The sequence below is a fragment of the Halichoerus grypus genome, chromosome 6 (assembly GCF_964656455.1).
Source record: "Halichoerus grypus chromosome 6, mHalGry1.hap1.1, whole genome shotgun sequence".
NCBI lineage: Eukaryota > Metazoa > Chordata > Mammalia > Carnivora > Phocidae > Halichoerus > Halichoerus grypus.
Window position 1 is genome coordinate 118,534,985 of NC_135717.1, and position 24,591 is coordinate 118,559,575.

The following is a 24,591-nucleotide window of genomic DNA, read 5'->3' on the forward strand; positions in this document are numbered from 1 at the left end:
GCTGGGAAAGATGGAGTTAACAGAGTTAGAGAAAGCAGTCAGCAACGGATAGAGAACACTCTGATGAGGCGCCCAGAGTGCTGCCTCCTTTTATCCTGTCGAGCCCAGGACACCGGAAAAGGGCGTCTCTCCACTATCTCCTTTCTTTGTGCTGAAGGGCCAGGAGCCATGGGTAATTTGTAGAACAGAGATCTCCAAGCTCTTTGCGGCAACAAAGCGTTTCTGATAGCCAGCAGAATATGCTGCCCTTGCAGACTGGATTGGTCTAATCGGGCATTTATCTGTGCTCTTAATTAGGGACCTGGAGATTTATCCCCTTCTGAGATCTCCTAGCTTTCGTTTTTTCAGGGCTGCCTCCTTCTTGCTTATCTATGAGCAAGGAGCAGGGGCAAATGTCTGGCTTTATCCAGAAAGGGCTCATCCAAAAACCCAAGGTTTCCTCCCAAGAGAATCCATCTCCTAGTATCTGGTCTTGTTGAGGAGCCAAAGTGTTCATGCCAGAGAAGAGGAGACTCAGAAAGAGCGTGAGGGGTGTCTTCAAAGATCTAGATCCAAGCAGAATTTCCAGGCATCACTCTTTGGGTCTCTAAGAACCCCAGCTGTCCAGTGGTGGAAAACACCCCAGGAAGATAGTGGAAATGACCCCACAGAGTCTGCATGGTCCTCAGCAGGGGTATTGTCTGGGGCTTTCCGTGGGCGAGGACTGGGTAGTGGTGACCTTAAGGTTGCCTTTTCAACAGTGAGAACCTTTTCAGGCAGTGGGCAGTTCCTGCAGCCACATTTTTGCTCCCAAAGTTGTCCGCCCCATCCTAGGAGCTCAGACATTAGTTCTTCTCTGGGAGAATGTTTCCCCAACCCTTGGGCTCCCTGTGGAAACATTCCATGCCCAGGGACCAAGAAACAGAAGTCCCTGAGTTCCACTCATTGGTTCGGGGTGAGCTGTTCTGCCAGTTTCCAGATCACTTCAGGAAGTCACTCAAGTTGGGGACAGAAGAGAGCAACCTTTTATTAGCTCAGGTAGTCCTGGCAGGGTGAAATGTTACAAAATAACTTCAAAAACAGGCATCTGGTAGCTACCCTAATGCAGGACACTGACCACTTCCTTTAAGTAAACTGAGCAGCCTCAACCCATTTGGATCAGCTACAGAGTGGTAGACCAGTGCTCCCACTGCAGGGGAGGAGGGTGGAGATGGTGAGCTGGCCAGCAGGATGGAGCCAGGAATGCTCCTCAGAGGGTCTTCCCTTCACATGGTGTTCTTCTCGCATCCCAGAAGGCAGCAGTGGGAGCTCCTTCTCTAGGAACCCCGTCTCCCCACCTTCCTGGCGGGGCCAGCCTCAAAGCATGGGAGGGCATAATTTAAATGGTTTCTTGTGGTTTTCTAAGCCAGACTGCAAGTGCTGGTGTGTGCATATCAACAAACGGTGTAAGTCCCTCGACCAACATATGGCCCCAGCCCCCAAGGAGGCTGAGGACCAATGAGAGGAATCTACATAAAGAACTGAATCTGGGGCCCATGCTCCAGACTGACAGAAGAGCATTGTGAAAGAAGGATTTGGAGGTATGATGGGGAAAGCAGGCTAATTTTGATTGGGGGTTTTTAGGAACGTCCAGAAGGCCGGGCTTGTACCCCCTCCCCACCCCAGCACTCATGGCAAGGGCTGCTTCGGAGCAGCTGCTCCCAGGCAGTGGGGACTGACGTACTACTTGTAATAACAGCGATGGTGGCAGCGACAGTACCCACCGTAGTGACCGTGAAAGTAATAACAAAAAGAGTTCACATCCGTTGTTCACATTGCATGTGCCAGGCATCGTGCTGAGGACTACAAGGATTTCTATTTCAACCCTGATGCTACTAACTTCACTTGACAGGTGAAGAACTGGAGACTTAGAGATGTTAAAGAACTTGCCCAAGGTCACTCAGCCAGTTCATCAGAGCTGGGACTGGAATTTGAGGGTGTCTGGTCTCAAGGTCATGTTCCTAAACAGCATGTTGTGTGATAGGATGACAGCTAGAGTGAAAACACGGGGCTTTCCGTGCTGGGGGCTGGGGATTAAGGGGGGCAGTGATGGTGATGATGGTGATGGTGGTGTCATGGTGATGGTGGTGTTGTGGTGGTAACTGTGACACAGAAGGAAGAGGATCAGGCAGAGGGGGATTTCCGGACAAGTGTCATCATGGTGGCCACGCACAGGTGCCCCTCCTAGCTGACGCTAGAGGACGTAACTGCAGGGCATTGTCTCTGCCTACCCCGTGGTGTCTCCAGCAGTCCCAACCTTCGCTGTGTTGGCTACCTACCTTCTAATCAGTCACCACACTCCACACCCCAGTCTTTGGGTTCGTTGGACTAATGGGTGTCCCAAGGCCTGAAGAGATCAGTCATTCAACAGCTATAAAACTGAGCGCCTACTGTGTGTACTGCTCTATGCTGGACAGTGAGAGAGAAACATCTAAGACACTCTCCTCCCTTAAGAAATTGAAATTGGAGTGGAGACAAAATATAAGCGTGTGAAAGTTGTTTTGTTGTTGTTCTTATTGTAGGTTTCACTCCACATGCTTGCACTGGATCGAGTGACTCAGACAAGCAGTTACTGGAATTCTGATTTTAAAAAATCAGAATAAAATACATGGGAATTTCTGGGGTGGGGTGAGGAACTGGGAGGCAGGCTGGGCTGCACAGGGGCATGAGAGAAAGATGGTGGAGGAGGTTGAGACACCTCCTCCCTGCAGACAGTGCAGAATCATGTGAGGGTAAAGAGGAGAAGAAACTTCACATTTTAGGTTAATGAACAGGTTCTGTGTTGCATGAGATCAGGTCAAGGAGACAGGTATCCCAGGGAGGCCCAAGGGAGCTGAGCCTGTGAGCACCACAATCTCCTGCCATCTTGGCTAAGGATGCTCCTGGAGGGTAAGAGCATCACTCTGCAGGGCACACCACACTGGCGGTAAATTCAGAGCAGGGTCTTGAATAATCCCAAATGGACATAACCAAAGTCATGTGTGCTTGGTTTGAGAATGGATACCGAAGGCCATTTTTCTCTAGTCTATTGGCCTTTTGACTACCCCTCAACACAGTCCAGGGAGGCAGCATTCTGTAGATAAAGATCATTAATAGAGAGAAGAAGATACCTGAAGGATCCTTGAGCTAACTTTGGGGTGACAAGACTTGGGGACAAACCACAGCACCTTAGAAATGGGAAGGACTTGAAACTGAATTCTCTGATTTCCCTTTGAAAGTGAGCTCAGTGCATAAACCTAATACTCTCAGCCTGTCTGAACCAGTTTGAAAGGAGGCTGTTCTTCCACCCTCATCCACATTCAGCTAGCTCAAACAATAGAGTTCATCTGCTTTTCTCCCATGCTCCCCACACCCGCTCCCGACATCCTTCCCCTCCCTGACATGAAATGCTCTGCATCCTAGAGCATCAAGTCCGACAGCAGATGGGACATGCACCTGTGAGGTGGGGCACAGCCCGCTGTGGCAATCTGGGGCTCTAGATGCAGGACTGGAGGCAGAGGGGCAGGTGCTGTGGAAGGAGTGAGGCAGAAAGTTCTGTGTTAGTGAGAAGGGGCCCAGAACATGAGGCAGAGCACCACAGACAGGATGATTGGGAGTAGCTCAAGACCATTTTGTAGGGGGATCAACTATCCTGTTTGCCTGGGACTGAGAGGTTTCCCTTAAGTTCTACCACCTGGACAGCTCTGCAACACCTGGACAGTGGACCATGCGAACATCCTCCATATCACACTGTACAGAGTAGCAAGTTCTCTGGTAGTTTGTAGGGGTTACTGAAGTGACATCTCCCCCAGTCTGTAAAACTTCAATACCCAAGCAATGCTCTGGTCTCTCTCTATCTCTGCTAGACCCCCTCCCCAGCCCACCTCCACACACGTGTTAGTATGAATTCCCCCAGATTAGTAAGGGAACAGGGAGCTGGATGGCATCAGTTTAAATTCTATTCCACACTCACTTATTAAATGCTTGCTCTGTTACAAGGTGCTGTGCGGAGTGAAATCCCACACAGACCATCACCATGGTCAAACTCCTATTTCTTGGTGCCACATTAGTATAGAAGACATTGGGTAGTAAGCTTCTATTCACTGAAACTTAACAGAGGATGTTTAATGACCTGAAACCTGGTGGTGGTTCGCTTACCACTGCTAGTCTCATAGAACTTTCTATAGGCACTCCTCGGTATCTCTCCACAAACACCCCTCTCTGAGTCAAGGGTCTTCCCTGCGTCCACTCCTCTAGCATCTAGCATCTGCAGCTCAGCAATGGCATGACTCAGCCTTCCTTCTTCAAGAGGAAAGCATCAGAGCGGTTTAACCTTCCAGGCACCCCTTCCTCTGGGCAGATGCAGCCCCTCACCTGGGTGCACAGCTGGATTCCAACCCCATTTGCCCCCTCACCAGGCCCTAGTGCTGGGCACAACCCTCACGGCCCTCAGGACAGCAAGGCGTGGCTTGCCTGAATCTCAAGGATGGGCTCATGTTTTATAGGTGAGTTGGAGCCTGTGGCCAGAAGTCCCCCTCCTTCCAAGGGGAGGGTCATCGGCGTGTCCTGGCTCCCCTGTGAGTTCTCCCTTGCTCCTCCAGGGCTGGCTAAACTTTGTCTATCTTCCAGTGACCTGGGTCTCTTCCTCTCTGAGCCCCTGGGGGAAGGGGGTGGTATCTCAGCTCCCACCTCTGTCCACTCTGGGCTCTGTTCCCTGGGAACTCTGTCCTGCCCTACTTCCCTCTGACTTAGGGACCTGAAGACTGGTGTCCAATGTTCGCAGCCTGAGGATCCTTTTGCCTTCAGTACATCCCGGAGCCGTGTCTCACTGAACTCCTCCACTCTTGTCGCTTTCTTTCTCCCTGTGCTCTGGCCCCTAAGGCTTCGGTAGCTGGACAGACCCCTAGCCCTTTAGTGTAGATCAAGTACTCCGTAGCTTGTTTCCCCTCTTTTTAGAAAGGAAAGCTCTCTGAACTCTCGACAGCTCCACCCCACCACCTACCTAGTCATCCCAAGGAACTTTCCTCTCGGCGCCAGTGCACAGAGGTATGTGCAGACAAGTGCAGTCTTGCTCTGGGAAGGACACATTTTCTTCCATCTGCTTGTTTCAAAATACCACCAGGCCCCCATTCCTGTACTACTTCCATCTCCTTACCTCAGACCCCTCCACCCCAGCCCCTTCTGGAAGAAGTTTAGAAAGTATTTCCTGGCCCCCCTTATTGCCTGATTCTCTGTTTTTTTTTTTTTTTTTTGAAAGACAATGGAGAGGCCGGGGGCGGGGAAGTGAAATGCCTTAATCTTTTGATCATGACTGTGAAGCTGGGTGCTTGATGTGCCTCTTCCTTTGCCCATTTCCAAAGCAAACAAGCCGGGCTGTGTGGTGGGCTGTAATTAAGCCAGTCATCACTAATGACACGCTCTCTATCTCCCATCGGAGCACGGTGCAGCCCTGTCCAAACGGGGAGGAGGGGGAGCCCATCCCCACCCCCATCAGGAGTGGTGGGCTGGGCCTGGGGGCAGCACCTGCCTCAGGTGTGGGGGGGATGGCCATCCCCCTTCCCTGTGTCCACATCATAGCTGAGCCTGCAAGGTCCTGGGGAAGGGAGTTGGGAAAGGGACAGGAGAAGGGGAGAAGAATCCAGGCAGGACCAAAGCACTAAGGGGCCTGGGTGACCACAGGCAAGGTAGGAGGTGGGAGGAAAAGTGTAAAAGTGGGATGTTCAGAAAGAAATACAAGAAATAAGAAGTGGGTGTTTTAGGAAAAGGAAGCTGGAAAAGATTGGGTCAGTAGAGAGGAATGGGTGGGTCCTGAGGGCAGGGGGCCAAGGCATAGACAGTGTGCAGGAAGAGGCTGCAAGCAGGGGCTTGAACTGAGCCCTCCACCGTTCCAGGAAAGGCACTTCCATCCAGCCCCAGCCTGAGTGGAAGGGGCGAGTTACCTGCTGGCTACCGTGCCCTCGGGCCCTAAGCCCCACCCTCCAAGACGCCAGCCTGCCAGGGACATAGAGGCTCAGGCAGGTGGGGCTTAGGTGATGCCCAGCGTTAGCACCTGAGGTTGGGGTCCGGGCTCTAGTCACAGCTGAGACCCAAGTGGAGCCCCTTCGTAAGATGCTGTCAACCCTCCCTTCTAGAGCAGGAGGTCTGGAGACCAAGTCCCCATCTCTCCAGGGTCACGGGCCCCCATGAGGCACGTGAGACTTTATGGCCAGGCTACTAGGTATGACACGCAGCTGTGGGTTCACAAGGCTGGTTGTGAAATGAGCCTGCAGATCAGAGAGTGGGGGACAGTGGCACACACTGTCTGGATGTGGACCCAAGCAGTCTGGATGTGGAAGCCAGTAAACACAGGAGATTGGAGCACACTGGCCCCCAATTCGGGAAAAGGAACAGCTGGGCAGTATGGATTGAGTCGGGGCTGCACGTCGTAACCGAGGCCAAGGAGAGAGTTGAGCGGGACCAGCAGCCATGGGAGAGAGAACCTTCTAGAAATGGATGTGGGCTGGGAGGGCCAAGGGGAATGAGATGGGGAAGGACTGCTGGCCTGGGATTGGAATCCAGCGGGAAGCTAGCCTGGCAGCCGCGCCTCAGGTGTAAACATGAAGTGCTCACTCACTGGGGGCTTGCTTGGTACATTTTGACTCACTTCATCCTCACACCAATTCTGCGAGGTAAATACTCTTATTTTTCCCACTCTATGAATGAGAAAACAAAGGAGCAGGAAAACTGAGTTGCGCAGGTCACAGTGATAAGTAGCAAAAGAAACAAATTCTCAACTGGCCAACTGCAAATTTTGTCCTTACACACAGGGTGACTTCCTGCAGGAAAGTCCCCTCTAGCCCAGATCCACTGTGCTACGGTTTAGGTCATGAGTTGGGAGCAGCTTTAATCTGGAACTTGATGCTGTGTCTGGAGTTTCAGCAAGAAGGATTTAGACCCCCTGAAGGCCCTCCTGGAGATGGATGGATGAGTTGGAAGCAAGAAGGAAGGATTCCAGCAATAAGCCTCTAAGAAGGACCACAGCTACGCAGGGGTGTGGTGTGGATGCACACCAGGGGGCAGGGAGGGGCAAGGCCATGGAAAGTGGTTTACAGGAGAGGAGAGGCTCTCATTGTCTCTGGTGGTTCTGACAGCATTTGCCAAATATGAATGTAAGAACTGAAGGAGGGCACATAAGCAAAGTGATTGTCCTACGAGCAGTTGTCATCCCGAAGGTGGCAGAAGTGGGGGAGGCACTGGAAGAAAGATGGGAGACAGCCAGCAAAGGGCAGCTGAAATTTCAGAGCCACTGCCAAATGTGATGTAAAAGGTCTTTAAGATGCTCCCTGTCTCTAACAATTCATGCCTTTTTCACCTCCCCCTGGAAGCCTTCCCAGATTGTTTGTGCTTAGCTCAGATCCCTTCTTTCCTCTGTTCCCCCTTGGCTGTGCCTTCATGCCTGTATCATCTACCGAGACAGAGAGAGAGAGATCTCAGAGGGGACCCTCTTGTAGTAGGCAGAGGTTTGCACACAGTGCAGGTGGGGTTTGGGAGCGTATTGCTGACGGATGGGGGTCTCAGTCCCAGGACCTCCGGATCAGCACCAAGGTTCTCCAGTGCCCATTAAGGAAGAGCTGTCTGAAAGACCCAAGTTCTCTGAGTAGAGGTGAGGAGGTTCAGGCAGTGGCAGCCCCCGTATCCCCCACCCCCTGTGAGAGGAGAGGTCAGAGAGGAGAGGGAGGGGACAGAAGCCAGGGCCTGGGCAACACAGCAGCTGAAGCCAGCCTGGGCATGCTAGGGAGAGAAACGGCATCTCCTCCAGCTGGCAGCCCTGCGGTGGGCACAGAGCCTGTCCAAGATCATCCCAAACCCTCTGCACTGCAGGGAAGTCTTTCCTCCAGGGCCACGGGGAGGGGAGGTGCAGTACCTCGGGCTGATGGCAGAGGGCAGTGTGTGCACAAGCTACACGAGCACGGAGTTCTTTCTCCTGCTTAGAAGTTAGCAATTGGTGACTGCATGGGAATGGGTTTCTGTGAGAAGACCCAGTGCCCTCCTTCCTGCACTCAGCCCCTCCCAGCCAGGTCCCTGGGCACAGTCCTGTTGTGGATCGATGGGTCCTGAACCAATGCACAGCCAGCAAAGAAGGCCCCTGAACAGAAGTTAATAATAATTATTATAATAACAACTAATATCAGGCGCCTGGGTGGCTCAGTCGTTAAGCATCTGCCTTTGGCTCAGATCATGATCCCCGGGTCCTGGGATCGAGTCCCACAGCGGGCTCCCTGCTCGGCAGGAAGCCTGCTTCTCCCTCTCCCACTCCCCCTGCTTGTGCTCCTGCTCTCACTATCTCTCTCTCTGTCAAATAAACAAATAAAATCTTAAAAAAATAAAAATAAAAAAATAATAACAACTAATATCTATTTGCTATAAACTGTACTCCCATTCTCCCTTTCCATATTCTCAACACTCCTCTACAATGAGAACCTTGTCAGTAACGAGGTGTCCTGTCTGGAAGTATGGGCTCTGCAATTGGACTGATGTTCAGCTCCCAACCCTGACATTTACTGGGTGACATCAGGTGGTTTATTTTACCCCTCTGAGCCTCAATATTCTCATTAGTGAGATGTGCATTATTATAATTGCACCTATAACAATAATAACCATCAGATTGCTGGAAGAACTGAGTTGCCAGGCATAAAGTGCTCAGAAGAGTCGGTGGCCTAGAACAGTGCGTGAGCCAGCTTGTATCAATCCTATTTTGCAAGGGCAGGATCTTGCACTAGGCCACAACTAGCCATTAGAAGAGCCAGGATTGGAGGCCAAGCATATGACACTCAGCCAGTATGCTAGCAGGCGGGCCATTTGCCTGAGACAGTCCTGGCTTATGCCTGTCATCTGAGGGTCCAGTTTAGCATGTGTCCAGAACCAGTGTTCCAGTTTATATACACGGCATATACATGGATGTATATAAAACTCAAATTTATTAACACAAATGTGTTTCATCACTCACAAGCCAAGTCATCAGGACACATGTATATACCCCTAGCTCCTTCTTCCCAGCCAAGGTGGGCTAGACTAAGCCATGCATTCTTGCAGCAGATGTATATTGAGTGCTGTGAGCCAGACTGGGGATCCGGGACAAGGGGTTGGGAGGCAGTGAGACGAGGGGACAGACGTGTGTGCTGCTACCTGGACACCAGGAAAATGAAGCACCAATTGCAACGCAGATTTGGGACCGGTGCCGCGGGTGTGTGGGGCTGTGAACTATCCGGGCCTCTGCTTGCTGGCCTATAAAGTGAGGGGACGGGGAGAACTGTCAGGCCACCAGCTCTAATGTTTCCTTTCATTTAATGCTCAGTGACTTTGCTGGGGTCCACCTGGAGGGACCAGAGAAAGCATGAGCAGGGGAGGTGGCCTTTCAGCCGGGCCACGAAGGATGAGCCGGCTTGCAGTAAATGGGGCCTGGGCACCTGCAAGTGAAAAATCCTATTTGCAAAGGTCCTTGGGCGTGAAAAGTCCTGGCCTGCTGGAAGAAAGACTGGAGGATGAGGCTTGGGATGCCCCGGGAAGAGAAAGTGTCACGGGCACCTTGAATGCCCCCCTCGAATGAGGCTCATCCTTGGAAGGGTCTCGCCCTTGACGATTCTCCTCTTCAGCACCTTGCTCAAGCCGACTGTGGGAATGGATTCTGAGAGCACAAACACCCTTGCGAAAACCCATGCGCACCTCAGAGAGCACCCTTCTTCCCGTAATTTCTCTTCAGAGCAGGAATCGCCGCTTGACCACGGGTTATGGATTATCTTCGTTAGTTGCTTATTTTCCCTCTGCCCATGGACTGTACGTTCTATGAGAACAACCCCTGTGCCTGTTCATTTACTCCGCTATTCCTAGTGCCTGGATTGGGTCGGGCCACGGCTACTACACACACGGCAGACTCGGACGCATCCAGAAGCAGATATGCATGCAAGCCTCGGACTTTGGGGTGGAAAAGAATTGGCTGGAAGAAGAAAGCAGGGCCTCTGTGGGGGAGGAGGTTTAAGTGGGTTGGCAGGAGAGCGAGGAGGGTAAGGAAAAAGAGGGACTGACTGCTCTGGAAATAAGAGGCACTTAGTGTGGGGCCATGGGCACTTCTGGGAAGCAAAGGGGGAAGACACCCCGAAGCTCCCATGCCTGCCCATCCCGGTGTGCCCGGGCTCCTTGCTCACTGCAACGTGATAATGCCCACCTCGCACTGTGTGGACTGGTGGCCCAGTGCCCGGGAAGCCCCGAGCCTGCCCAGAAGCATGTCAGTAACAAATCTCAACTGTCCCTACCGGGCCAGAACCGGACAGCAGAGACTCCTGCCCAGCCAGAGACCCAGAGGGAAGCAAGAATTAGACGGAGAAAAGTTAGAGGGGCACTGTGGATGCCGACATCCCGGGCAAGACATTCGACACTGAGAATCCCATGGCACTGAGCGTTTATTGCAGGAGAAGCAGAGAACTGGACATGACCCAAAGCAGAGGACAAAGAGAGTCCCTGGGCCGCAAAGGCTCCAGAACGGCATGGGGACAGAGGTGTTCACACCTGGCCGCAGGGAGACATCCACGTAGGTGTGTAACCTCTGCACTGGGGGTGGTGAGCCAGTGAAAACCGGCCAAGGAGGAGGTCACCGGGAGCACCCGACTGGACTTCCCACCTCACAGCGGGCACCACCTAGGACCACAGGGCGAGGGGATGGTGCGGGCATCGTGGCCACAGAGGAAGGGCTTCCTGGTCTGGACGGGGCGGGGCAGGGCAGGGGCGGGGTGCAGGGAGAGCAGCTGGGCCCTGCAGCTTTCTGCTCACAGAGCCAACCGCCCGCCCTGCCAGCCCTTCACCTCGAGGCCTTCCTGGCTGCACGGCTGCCCCCTGAGCTCCTGGGCAGGGGATCCTCGAACTCACTGCCACAGCTCCCTTTGGTTTTGACGTCCACGGCCACAGGCTTGAAGCTGTAACTGCCCGAGGCGCCAAAGCCCACGCTGAAGCCAGCCCCTGCTGCCGCCGCCGCGCCCGTGTTGTTGATGATAGCTGCAGCGGGCGAGAGACGACGCGGGGCTGCAGGCCTTCCTGGGGCATCCCGGCCACTCCCTCGAGGCCCTCCCCGGTGGGGACAGAGTCCCTCGCTGGGTACTTCCAGTGTCCTCGGACGTTCTCGGCAGCACGGATCGTTTCTCAAGGATTTGGCCCCGTGTATTTGACCTTTTCCCGTTAGTCTGTGTCCCTCCACCAGCATCAGACTTGGAGCCTTAGCAGGCTCTGTCCGTGAACTTCCCCCACAGGATGGGCCACATGACCAAAGGCCCTTCACGGAGGCCCCTGGCGCCGGCCCCACGGAAGGGGCTGCAGGCCGAGCCCCCCCTCTCCTGGAGCAGCACGTCGCTTGCACCTGCACCATCTCCAGCTTTTCAATCTGCAGAAGGTCTGTTAAAGCCGCTTCCACCGCCCCGCCCTCAGTCCCTCCGACCCCCCACCCCCCGTCCCTCTTACTGCAAGCTGGAGCCTTAGTTTTGGTCTGGCCTCAAGAGAAATACAACATGGCCAGTAAGCCTCATTCTTACAAGAGGTTTTTGGATTATACACTGTTGGGTATCCTTTGATCTTTCTATAGGCTGTACATTGGTATTTCATGGTACTATTTTTCTCCCATCACTGCTTCTCATCGGTGACTAAAACCAGCCCCCTCTTGCTGCCCTTAAGTCTCTCCTGAACCCTCTCTAGTGTCATGGAATTGGAAGCTCAGACTTCTGGTAGGTGACCACGCACAGAACCCAGGCCTGCAGGTACTTACAGATGCTCACGGAACTGGGATGTTCACCAGACATCCTGGAAAGAGAGAGGAAAAGCAGGTAAACGCTCTGTAATGCAGCACTGCATCTCTCCGGGGGCTCACAGAGGTGCCCCTCAGAACGCACACTGCACCCCATCCCAGCCTCCCTTCCTCCCACACACCCCAGCGGGACCTCTGCTGGGAAGGCTCACTTCTCCATCCCTCAGAGTGGCTCCGGGTGATCTGGTGGATGGGGTCATCGTGGCCCTGCTCACCTCAGTCATGCCAGTGGTCTCACACAATTAAGACGAACAAGTTCACCTGCTCGCCGGGTCCCAGGCTTTGCCAGAGTGACCTGGCACTTAGCTGACTCCTGGAAGCCATCTTGCCCCTCCCCGCCTCACACCCTTAAGCATGCAGCACAAAGGGCCAGGGAGGCTCTGTTTCTCAAAAGCTGCTGATGTCAATATTTCCTCTCCCACCTCCTCTTTGGGATTTTTACAACTCAGTCCTTCTTGCAGTCTAACTTTGGTCTTTCCTATTGCACTATGTCAAACCCATTCCCTGTAAGGTTTTACCCAGTAGGACCTGAACAGAACCAAACTGGTTGCCTTCAGTCTTCCTACTAAAGCAGAGAGATAACTGCTTCAGATAAAAGATAATCTGGCCCCGAACCTGCACTCCTCGCCCTCCAGCAGCTTGCGGTAGGTGGCGATCTCCATGTCCAGGGCCAGCTTCGTGCTCATGAGCTCCTGGTACTCGCGCAGCATCCAGGCCAGCTCTTCCTTGGCCTGGTGCAGGGCGGCCTCCAGCTCGTCCTGCTTGGCCCGGGCGTCCTTCAGGGCACAGTCGCCCCGCTGCTCAGCATCGGCAATGGCTGTCTCCAGGTTGGAGCACTAAGGGGCAAATGCATTCAGTGCTTTGAGTCAGAACACAGTTCTGAGATCCTGCTCAGACTACCTCCTCTCATTTGGTCCTGCCTGATGGTAAATGCTTTGAGGTCCTCCTAGTTTCTCCACCTCTGGACATCACTAGCGATGAATCTGTCCTTCTTCTAACTCCAGGCACGGTTCACCTCCGCTCATGCATGGGCACATGTAGATGGCGTTTCCCTCCCTTGGGAGAGAGGAGGAAAGGCACCGAGAAGGGGAGCCTCCTGGGCATGTGGCCCCTGTCCTCTCCCTCCTGGTCTGTAACACTTGCTGCAAGATTCTAATGCCACCCCCAAAAAGTCTTGGGGTGACTGGCTTAATTATGCCCCACAGTGTAGAGGTTGTCTTAAGAGATCCTGTAAATCGTACACAAAACAAAAACCAAAAAAGAGAGAGAGAGAGAAAGGAGGAGAGTACTAATAAAGTTCCTATTAAGAAAATTTCTGTCCAATAAACCTGCCACACGGAGTCTGGCCTCCAAAATTCCACAGAGAATCATGCTACGGGGCAACACCTTCAAAAGATACTTTTGTGAACAGCAGGTCCCACTCGCTTACAGACACCTGCTGTGAGGTGGGAAGGCAACTTGCAGTACCAAGCTGCAGATGGGGCTCTGTGCCGCATCCAGGAGAAGCTGCCAGGGGCTTCTTGAGTCTTTTAGTCTTGGGCGTGTGTTCCCATCACTTGGCCAAGGTCTTGGTGGATCTTAAAATCTGGCTTCTCTTTTCTGGTGTGTCCCCTTCCTCTGGAGTGAAATTTGCTTCACCCCAAGGAGAGCAGCTGATCCCGAGGCCAGATAGAATTCTAGACTGTTGTCCAGCCGGTGCCACGCCCTCTGCCAGGCAGACCCCTAGCCGTGCAAACACCCACAGTGTTTGGGGTGAGTGGCTCACAGTCTCCGCGGAAACACCTAGGACCCAGCTGTCTGGTCACGGAAGACCATGTCCCATCCTAGGGACTGTGGAGCTCTAATCATTCAGTGGGTGGCCAGACACTCTGTGACCTGAATTCTATCAAACTGTGCTCTGCTCCTTTTCAAATGACCGAGGTCGTGCAGAGTGAGCCGGGGAGACTCCTGGGTCTTTTGAATGTGGCGTGAGGTGAAAAGGCATGAAATTGGGGCGTCCTTGGAAACAATTATCACATGGATCCTGGGATCACTGAATGCCAAGAGAGTCTGCAGGTGAAACCATGAGCTTCTTTGGTGGAAAGGCCAGAGGGCAGGAAAGCACCTTGGCTTGGGGCCCTCAAGAGGAGCTGTGATGGGGACCAAGCATCGAGAGTGACCCCCACTGGCCCCCATGGAGGACATCTTCCCTGACCTCCCTGGTGGCATTCTGATCACAAAGTCACCTTCTGGTAATTAGCTCACCCAACCATGAACACGTAGCATTTTATCAGATAAATATTATAATCAGATACTGAGGGCGGCCTCAAACACCTTGTGTTTTTCTTTCATTTATGCAAAACTTGATTAAATGAAAGCACCATGAGTTCCTTTTTAAGTGGTCTTTTTTTCTTTCCACTACCATGAGCCGGGTGCACAGAGGAGAGGATGTGTGTGCATGTGCACATGGTGTATGTGTGTGTGCAGGGCGGGGAGGGGCCACTGAAGAAGAGGACGAGACGACAGGGCCACTTGACTTGTCCAGGAAGCTCGGAGCCTTTGTGCCAGCCTCCACAGACTCTGGGAAACTCATGGGCTTGTATGCTTCAAGAACACCAGTGTGACCCATAGTGCACCCAGAGTCATGGGGTCGCTCAGTGCCAGGCCACCACACACAGCACAGCCATGGGGATGGACAGACACAGAGCAGAGCCCTGGGCCAAGCCGAGGGTAGGAGGCTCTCTCTCCTCCCCTCTTCTAAGTTCCATGGCTGGGCTCTCCTTCCTCCGCACGGATCCATCATGTGAAACCTCCAAACGGCTCCTTTTAACCTACTGCATCGGGTCTAATCCACTGCCCCGCTTCGAAGGTGACCCTAACCTGCCCGTCCTACACGGTGGTGTCCTGCCGCCTGCCACCCCAGTCATCACGGAACTTCCACTTAGGGTAGGTGCGTCTCCTCCCTGTACACACGCCATGCAGTGTCCACCTTGGACCCCCTGCTCCTGCTGGCTCCCTCACCAGGATCCGTCCCCCTCTCCTTCCCGCCCCACCTCCTATAGGAAGCCTTCACTGAGATCTTCATTCTGCTCTGGCCACTCGGGACTCCTTAGGGAGCAGGCTGCCCAGTGGGTGAAATGTTTCGTCCTTCTATGTGGGTTCAGGCTATTCTCTCCTCATGGATTATACATGCCCTAAAGAGGGGCTGTGTCTTGTTCTTGTTCCATATTTAGTCTCATACCTCTGATGCTCAATAAACCCTGCTAGCTGACTCATTTCATGGAACCCACCTGCTTCTTCACATTCCCTATCTCTGAGCGGATCCTCTGGATCAGGCGGTTGAGCTCTGAGATCTCAGCCTTGGTGAGTTTGAGGTCATCCCCATGCTGGCCCGCGGTGACCTGCAGCTCTTGGATCTGAGGTTGGGGGATGAGAGGAGAAGAGCACAGGACATTTGGGAATTCACCTCTTAAGGGTGTTGAATGTGGGAGGGGGCAGGGGGTTGACACGCTGTTTTCATTGCCTGAGCAACAAAGGCACAGGGAGGAGAGAGGGAGGGGAAAGGGGGGGAAAGACCACCCTTTCCTTCTGGACTGGAAGGCCCTGACCCAGCTCAACAGGATCCTCAGGCCCACAAATGTGAAAGCCTCGGTGGAGTTGGAATTTCCTGTCCTCATTTTGACAAAGCGGGAAATGTGAAGAAAAGCCAAGATGGATGGATGGATTACCCACAGAAACGGTATCAGAGTCTTCCCAGTGTTGTGGCTGGTGTGGCCTCTGCTGTCAGCAAGAGCTAGGGCTAAGGGCTAAGGGCTAAGCCCATATATGCCCCCAACACACGCCAAGACTATGGATGACCTCCCAGCACCCCAGGGAGGCATTTCCACAAGGCCCAACTCCAAGACAAAGGAGGTCTCAACCCAGCCTGCTACCCCCATATCCACACGCACGCATGCACACACAGCACACACACATGCACGCATGCACGAGGAGAGAGAGGCGGCTGAGGTCACTGGGCCTCCGCACACCTGGCACGCAGCCCACCTTGGTCTGGTACAGCGCCTCGGCCTCGGCCTTGCTCTTCAGGGCGGTCTCCTCGTACTGGGTGCGGACCTCATCGATGATGCTGTCCAGGTCCAGGTCCCGGTTGTTGTCCATGGACAGGATGACGGAGGTGTCGCTGATGTGGGACTGCATCTGGGCGATCTCCTGGAGAACAGTTAGGGAGGTGGAGCCAGTTAGAGGGTCTCCACAAGGGGAGCCCTGGCAAATCCCTCACTGCCCTTCCGCGGTGTTTGAACTCCACCTTCAGCAGAGCCCACAAGCGCCTGCCGGGAGTGAGGTGAATGCATTGGGCTTTCCGCCCCAGCGTGGGACTGTCCTCGCTGTCCTGCACTCAGGACTGCTCCCATCCCTCCCCCACGCTCGACAGCAACGGCCACCCTCATCTGTAGAATTAAGTCTGAATTCCTCAGGTGGCCTGCAGAGCCTTTCCGGAGTCGCCGACCCCCTTCCCTTCTCCAGGCCCCTCATACGTGACCCAGCTCAGACTGCTCATCCTGCTCCTTCAGGCTGCACCTGGGCCCTTCTCAGCACCCCCCAAGATCTTCCTCATCCTTCCCCAGGAACCTTCCCCGGCAGCTCAGGCAGAATTCACTATACCTTCCTCTGTTCTCATCCACAGGTTGTTTTCCCTACCAGACTGTGACTCCCTGGAGGACGGGAATCAACCCTTCTCCATCATGGCCTCCTCAAAGCCCACATGGAGCTGCCAACCTTTGGTCTACCCATCCATGCAGGCTGAGGGCCAGAAGCCACTCATAGGAGGAGCAGACCACACAGGAGAGCTCAGTGAAATCCTTACCCCTTCATAGAGGCACTTGAAGAATTTGATTTCCTCTGTCAGGGAGTCCACCTTGGCCTGGAGCTCCACCTTGTTCATGTAGGCAGCGTCCACATCCTGGGGGATCCGGAGAGGAGCTGGCTGCCTTCCCCTGCCCTCCCTCCCTGCCATAAGGAGCCTCGGGTGCCCTACTCTCACCACTCTCCTCACCCTGTGCTTCCCAGGGAGGTCCGCTTGCTGAGAGCAAACCAACCAACGGGCAGGGCAAAGGCCGTGCCAAAAGTGTGCTGAATGTCTGGATTCCAAGCTGGCCGATTCTGGGAGCAGCATGCATCCCAGGCAAGGGGACTTAGAGGAGCTGGGAAATTAGAACCCCAGTAACCCCTGCCCAAGGGACTGAGTGACCTACAGCCTACCAACATCGCGGTGTCAGGCACTCAGGGAGCCCTCAAGGCTTCTTCCAGCCCTTCCTGCTCCCCTCTTACCTTCTTGAGCACCACAAACTCATTCTCAGCAGCTGTGCGTCTGTTGATCTCCACCTCGTACCTGTGTGCGGCAAAAGAGGAGGTGGCGTTGCCATTGGGATAATTCAGTTCTGCAAAGGCTCACTGAGCAGTCAGTGAGCACCTCCGTGCCAAGAGCTGCATGGCAGTGGCCTACACCCTGGGATTCCGGTACCCCTGGGGCATGCACAGCCTTCCAAAGGGGACTTGACAAGAATAGGTTTAAAGGAATCAATGTGCAGCTCCTTAGTTCCCATGTAACCTACCCTACAATGCATCTGCCCGGGAATGCACCTGTGATGGGCTTCCACATCCCTCCTCCCTTTCACAACCACCCCTCCCTTGTGAAAGCAACATTAGTACCTACATTAGTACAGTGCATTAGCCCAGGGCGCAAAACCTCCCAGGCACCAAACAAATACTATCCCCACCTTCAAGTTGTATGTTCTACTTGTTTTTTACATATATTTCTGTTCCAGGTGAAGCAAGGTCTTAGAAACAGGATGTCTGGATAAGGCTGGGATGTTCTTCACGAAGATACATTGTAGACTAAGGAGATGGAGTGTTGATCACTTACAGACCTCACTGTTCCATCTCTTATTATTGTCAAGGAATGTATTACAGGACATTTGTGTTGAGAAATGAAAGAGAGCCCTGGAAAGAAATAATTAGTGCTAGCAAATGGCTTTCTTCTGCATCCTTTAACGTGAGCTATCCTTTTCAGCTTCTTACTGCTTCCTAAGGCATGCCACTGGCTGCCAAGGGGAGAAAAGCCTTGTCAGATGACGGTACAGGTTAGTGAAGTGGGTTATTTTAAAAATGCGACTGGAACACTTTCTGAGACTGCCGGATTGTGTTAGTTACACTGGATAGAACACACAGAAAACAGTTGATATGATTTATCTCAGACTCCAGGTGTGTTATTTAAAAGATAATTGAATACTTCCTTGTATCAAATTATATTATGATAGAGTTGTTTCTATTACAATTATCATTATCTCTAATTATCTCAGAAAGGATTACATATTTCTTCCTCCTGTTAACAAATAAGAGCATATGCCAGTTGCAGACTAGTTTTTAGCCTACCTTTCTATTTCATAAAACACACAGAAAAAGTTTGGTCATTATGGCTATCAAATTAATGACATTCATGTGTCATAATTTTTCATCATTTACTTCTAGAGACCAAACACCAGAGCATACACATACACACACATTTATAAAGAAAAACAATGCATTTTTAGTACTATTGGCTTTATCAATAACTCGTGATTTACAAAATACATTACTATGCACAATTAAAAGTTAAACTATAACAAAGTGCATGTTAATTTTTATCTTAGAACATAGATGTATTAATTATATCAAATCTATATCACTTTAATCTTGAATGCTTCCAATAACCTATTGTACAAGATGTCACCTCTAGTTTGCTGCTAGGTGGATTTTATAACAGTTCCTAATTCATTTCCTTATTTCATTTCATCCCACAGCAACCCTATCAAGTAGATTCTATCATTATCATCTCTCAATTTTATAAGTGAGGCAAAGACTTTTCCAAGGTCACAAAGCTAGTAAAGCTAGGATCCCAATGACATCAGGGAAACAATGCCTTAGATTTGCCTAGCACTTTGGTTCTTTGAAGAGCTGTTAATACATTACTATCAGCATTACCCTCTCAACAACTCTTTTAGGCGGCAAGGCAGGTGTCAGTATCTGAATTTTATAAATATTAAAACCGAAGTCCACAGAGGATCAGGAGGCTCACCCATCATCAACTCAACTGAGTGGTAATTCCAGAATACCTGGCCTTCCAGAGGCAGCACGGCCTTTGGAGGCCTCTGACCTGGACATCTGGGCTGTGCCTGGAAACCCTTCCTTTTTTCCTAGAATTCTGCTCAAAACTCCACTGGGCTGCAATTTCCATCTTAATGCCACTCAATCTCAATTCACACTGTATTCATTTCACTTCCTGGGGGGTCTCTGAAAGTGGTCTTCAAGCCTATCCCCACAATCTGGGTGCTTTCCGAGGTCAGAGACCATGCCACTCCTCCCTCAGGACTCCATGCAGGACTCAGGGCAGAGTTCCACTTGGGGGTAGTTCAGAATAGGGATGGCCAGGCAGATTGAACGTGGAGCAAGAGAAATCGCTCAGCTCTGACCATCTCTCTACCCCCTTGAATTGTGGAAGAAGTTATCTTTCCCTAGAAATCCTGGCACCTGGAAGCAAACTTCCAAAATATCAGATCACACTGAGCCAGGATGTGTCATACTCTCCTCACTGGCTCAAACTGGGGAGAAATTATTTCTGGTTCCAAGTACATTTTCAATCATTCTCTTTAATGGTGGGATTCAGCAGCACAGATATACCTCAACATGAAAAACATTGTTAAAACTCTTATTTGCTTAGCTTTAGGATTTGTTCTGGGATTGGTGTCATGGCTCATGTTCTAGGTACTCCCATGGAAGACTTCACGCAGGAGGAGCTACAAAGCCATCTGTGTTGTCTATCTGGTTTTGAGACAACTCTCCTGTCCCCATTTCTCCATTTCCAATGTTAAAAGTTGGGCACACCTTTTCCTAGACAATTCAGGGCACCACTCTGGATAGATCTTTTCTCTTCCTAAGTCTCAACCTGTCTGGATCTCCCTCCCTCCCCTATGGAAAAAGAAATAACAAATGTTATCAGCAAAGGATGGAAAAAGGCAAAAATGCTGACTCTAAATCAAAACCTCATCTGTAATCAAGACCCTCCAGTGGCAGATTCTCTGCCTCTCCACTCACCTCTTCTTATAGTCCTCCACCAAATCCTGCATGTTCCTCAGCTCTGAGTCCAGCCTCACCCTGTCGCCTGTCTGTGTCTCCAGCTGCTTCTGCAGGTTGCTGATGTAGCCCTTGTAAATGGGCTCCAGGTTCTTCCTGCAGTTGTTCAGGTCCAGCTGCTGTAGCAGGTTCCACTTGGTCTCCAGCACCTGGTTCTGCTGCTCCAGGAACCGCACCTGGGACCCGAAGGTGGTCATAGCCCAGAATCCCCATGCTGTTGCCTCTCAACAGTGGGGAGTGGGCCCCAAAAATCAGACACAGTCATCCTACAGTGGGAGGCAGGAAACAGCAAGCCTCATCAGAGAATGGATTCAGCCAGGGGGACATGCCTATCTGGGTCTCCAAGACAAGAAATAAGATTCAGTCTAAAAGAAATCAAAGAAGTAGGTTTAAGCAACACTGTAAATGCCACCGTGAGTTATCACATGATGGAGGTAGCTTCTTTTGCCGTAAATGCAGGTGTTTTCAGAGTGAAGGAAGATGGGAAGCAAGGGAGAAACAGTGATGGGGGGATGGCATGGAAAGTCACTCTGGTGGTTAACCTGTCCTCTCTTATGTGCAACCTCAATTGCTCTTGGTTGGTTGGTTTGGTTTTCATTTCAAAGTGGGTTGGTTATCACATCTTTACAAGGTTCCTGCATACTTGACCAAAGGTCTCACACGTTTGGACTCAAAAACTTCAAGCCTCTGCTACACACTAGCCTTCCTCTTCTTCCTTTTCTCTGGCTTGAGGGAGAGAAGGAAACATGAGGGGGAAGAAGAGATTCTGAAGAGGAAAATGAGCCCTGTCTCCTGGGATAGCAACTCTGTTTCTTCCACTCCTGCCCCCTCGCCTCCAACTACCTCCCTTCCTCTTCCCGAGCACAGGGGTAAGGCACCCAGTCTGCTGTTGCTGTTTATCAACTTGGGGGCATGTTTCTTAGCCTCCCTCTGTCTTGGTTTCCTCATCTGCAAGGCAGAAGGATAACAGAATCGTGGGTCATGTGTTGATATATGAGAACCCCTTAGGACAGCACCAGGCACTGAGTAATGTCAGCTATCATCCGGGTTATGTCCCCTGTGACTCATGGGTCCAGATCTTCTGCCCCGGCTTGGACACAGAAGTCTATTCCTTCTCTCCTCTCCATCCTTCTGGGTCACTGCCTCTGAGTCACCAGGGACATCTTCCCTTTTAGCCCCTGCTTGTCCCTCTCCCCACAGACACACACAAAACGCACACGCGTAACTCGACAGGCCCTCCTTCTCAATCTTCTCTCCTCAGCCCCACCCTTCAATTTTCTGGTCCTTTTCTCTCATCTCCTCTAGAAACCTTCCTGGCTTCTACCCCCAGCCCACTTCCTACCTTTTAAGTCCTTCCCCTTCACCAAGCATCATGTCTTGTGATACTCCCAGGTCAGTGTCCCTCTGGTGCTCCTGTCCTGGATATGTGTCCCCATCTCCTTGTCTGCTATTGAGAACTCTCAGAGGGCCATTCCACATGTCTCCTCCCTCTGGAGCACCCCCTTCCAGCCCAGGGCCTTGTCCCCAAAGGGAAAACTGAAGCACTGTTCCAGCCCTTTATAAACATCCAATTCATCCTCCCATACTCATGTGGGGTAAAAGCCACTGTTGTGCCCATTTTACAGATGAGCAAAGGGAAGCTCAGAAAAGGTAACCAGCTCGCCCAAGTTTTCGCGTGGCTGTCAGTGGCAGATCGAGTGCCCCTGGGCACCCTGGCCCATGCGGGGCCAAACGGATGCCTGAGGACCCACCTTGTCGATGAAGGAGGCGAATCTGTTGTTCAGCGCCTTGATCTGCTCCCACTCCTGGGCGCGCACCTTCTGGATCTCGGGGTCCAGCTCCACATTGAGGGGGGCCAGGAGGCTCTTGTTGACGGTGACCTGAGGGATGCCGCCGGGCGGGCACACGGACGGACACGCGGGCCCCAGCCCGGCGCTGCCGAAGACGGTGCCCACGAAGCCGCCCAGCCGGCCGCCGCCGCCGCCGCCGGACGAGCCCGAGCAGCGGCCCAGCGCGTAGGCGCCGCCCCGCCCGGCCGCGGCGCACAGGGCCAGGCGCCGGCCGCCCCCCAGGCTGAAGAGGCTCCTGCTGCCGAAGGCGGCCGTGCCCTTGACGCCGGCCCGGAACGAGGCGGAGCTGGCGCTGACCCGGCCCGAGACGACGGCCGAGCAGCCGCTGAAGCCCGGGCGCTCGCCGGCGGGGCGGTGGTGCAGCTGGCGGCTCATGCTGCGGGGACGGGCTGCGGGGCGCGACCGGAGGCGGGACGGGGGCGCAGAGGGCGGCTCTGCTGGCCTGCCTCGACGCCCCTAACCCCTTAAATAGCCGGCTGCGGGCAGCCTAATTTGTAGGTCGCGCACATCTATTAGCCACACGGGGCCTCTCGGGTTCTCCGTTTAGGAAATTACCACCCCTCCCTGAGATTTTTGTCTGTCCCACCCTGAACGCCCCATGAATCCCCTATAAAATGGCCCTGAAACCTGCATTTGCTTTGCTTACCTCCTGCATTATAATAATTTGGCTACCTTATCTCCACTTGCTGCCCTCCAATTACTGGGGTTATCAGGGCCAAGATCTGTGGTAGAGCTTCCAGTGGGTCCGGCTGGGGGTAGGGGGAGACACCCCGATGAGGTGGAGGGGTGTGGTACAAGGGAGTAGATGTCCAGGCCAGTTCTGTTTCAGAAAGACAGGAACGGGATCAAAAATATTCCAGAGAATCATCTTTAGCCTGTCGGCTGCTGCTTCCCCAGACTTCTGGATGAGGACCGCTCTGTCCTGAGTACTGGAAGGAAGTCCCAGAGGGTAGAGACTTCTGGCCTATCTGCAAGGAATTCTCAATCTGTTGAGGAAGACCAGACACAGTGACTGAGTTAAGGCCAGTGAGAGCGGGGGCGGGGGCGATGGGGGTGGGCAGGGGTTCTTTGGGCCAGAGCTAAAGGAGTTCTCCAGAAAAACATTTCTGGAATAAAAGTGAGGGAGATACTAACTGGGAAGAAGGGAAGGGGGCCTGAGGAGATGGTATAGGAAGATGGTCTTTCATGAGGTTTGAGTTTTTTTCTTTTTCTTTTTCTTTAATTGCAGAAGAGGATCATTCATCCATTCCAAGGAACCCCTGATCAGGACATTTGCTACTCTGGCATTTCTGATTCTGGATCAAAATGTGACTGAGTATTAAGAACAAGTTGAGAAGGCCCAAGGAAGACGCCTCCAATCTGAAAAATCAAGAACTAGAGTCTCAAACTTCATTCCAAATAAGCTCAGGAGTATCTTTTCCAATCTAACCCAATTTCCTTTTCCAACTTAAGTTGCTTTAATTCTCCTCTTCTGTCAGAAGAGCTCCATCCCATACTGCTCTTCTGGTACGCAGGCAGCATTCTGTTTCATCACTCTTATTTCTCAGTCTGTCTGAGTCCTGGGTGTGTGTCCCATTTCCACCAACAGATTAATAGGTGCCTGGGTTAACCCTTCCCTCCCCTGCTCAGCCCCAGCCTCGGCACCAGGGACATTCAGGATGAGTGTGAAACAGACTGGTGCTTAGGACGAGGCTCATCGCTATCCCTCAGTTATACCCTGGGGCCTGGGCTCCCCTTGGAGCCCTCCTGGGGTGGCCAGATGGCACCTGGGGGTAATTGAGTGACACAGTCTCTGCTGGAACCAATCACAGAGCATAATAACAGCCAAGGTGTTTACCCCACAGGGAACGAGGCTGTAGGGGCATTGGTGAGTGATAGAGATGGCACCAGCCACAGATGAACAGATAGAAGAGTCTGGAATGTCCTGGGTGGGAAGGAGGGTGGGCTCTCTATGCTGCTTCAGGGGAGACACTGTGGTCTATTCCCTCTGGAGAGGGGAGAGGCAATGTCAGTGAAGCTGGGTGACCTGCGGGCCCCTCAAGAAGCTCAAGGTTATGCTTCCCATTATTTCATGAGGTTGCTTCCTACGCCCCATAAATTTAGCCCGTTTTTTTTTTTTCCACAAGCACGAGAGAGAGTTTATTAACTCTGGTCATTGAGAAGAGAAAAGTGGGGAAGTATTTAAATTGAAACAGGAGAAACTTATGTAGGATTGCCTTTCAAAGAGAGCCTTTGAAGTCTCCTTTTTTCTGGGAACTTCTTAAGAATTTGCCTCTGGAACCAAGCCACTTCTACCCAGGGTCAGAGAACAGGGAGGATGACCTTTTCTTATCTTCCTGTGAGGGGTTGACTGGCTGGATGAATCAGGAATTCCTGAGCCGCCAGGCTCACCTTTCTTACAGATTATGGAGAGACCAAAGTGGCACGTCCAGGTTTCAGAGGCATCGGATGTGTGGGGATGTGGGCAGATCAAAAGGTGGCTGAGGCCTGGGAGGAGGGCTTCTCCTGGCAACTGCCTCTGACAGCAGCTTACTGTGTCATCTTGGGCTCCGTGACTACCTCTGCCATTAGTTCTGGGTGAAAGCAACCCCTGGATTAGGAGACAAAGCTACAAACATCACCCTTTGAAACCAGAACTCAACAACAAAGGATGGACGGATGGCTCCTCTAAGCAAGGATTTGCGAACATGTTGTGCTGAAACTGGCTCTCATTTGCCCTGGAACACTGCTTCTTAGGAGATTAATAGGTATCGTGTAGGAAAAAAGTGTGGG

General features: G+C 52.4%; 1 protein-coding gene across 1 annotated transcript; it reads right to left on the reverse strand.

Annotated features, from left to right (window-relative positions):
- Nucleotides 1-10,432: 10,432 nt before the first annotated feature.
- KRT72 (keratin 72) lies at nt 10,433-22,621 on the reverse strand. The gene is made up of 9 exons (XM_036096421.2): nt 21,721-22,621; nt 19,931-20,145; nt 17,129-17,189; nt 16,665-16,760; nt 15,845-16,009; nt 15,091-15,216; nt 12,437-12,657; nt 11,783-11,817; nt 10,433-11,022 (listed from the first exon to the last, which is right to left on the reverse strand). Exons 1-9 carry the CDS (start codon nt 22,192-22,194, stop codon nt 10,829-10,831), a joined length of 1,587 nt encoding a protein of 528 aa, XP_035952314.1. The 5' UTR covers nt 22,195-22,621; the 3' UTR covers nt 10,433-10,828.
- Between the last annotated feature and the right edge of the window lie 1,970 nt (nt 22,622-24,591).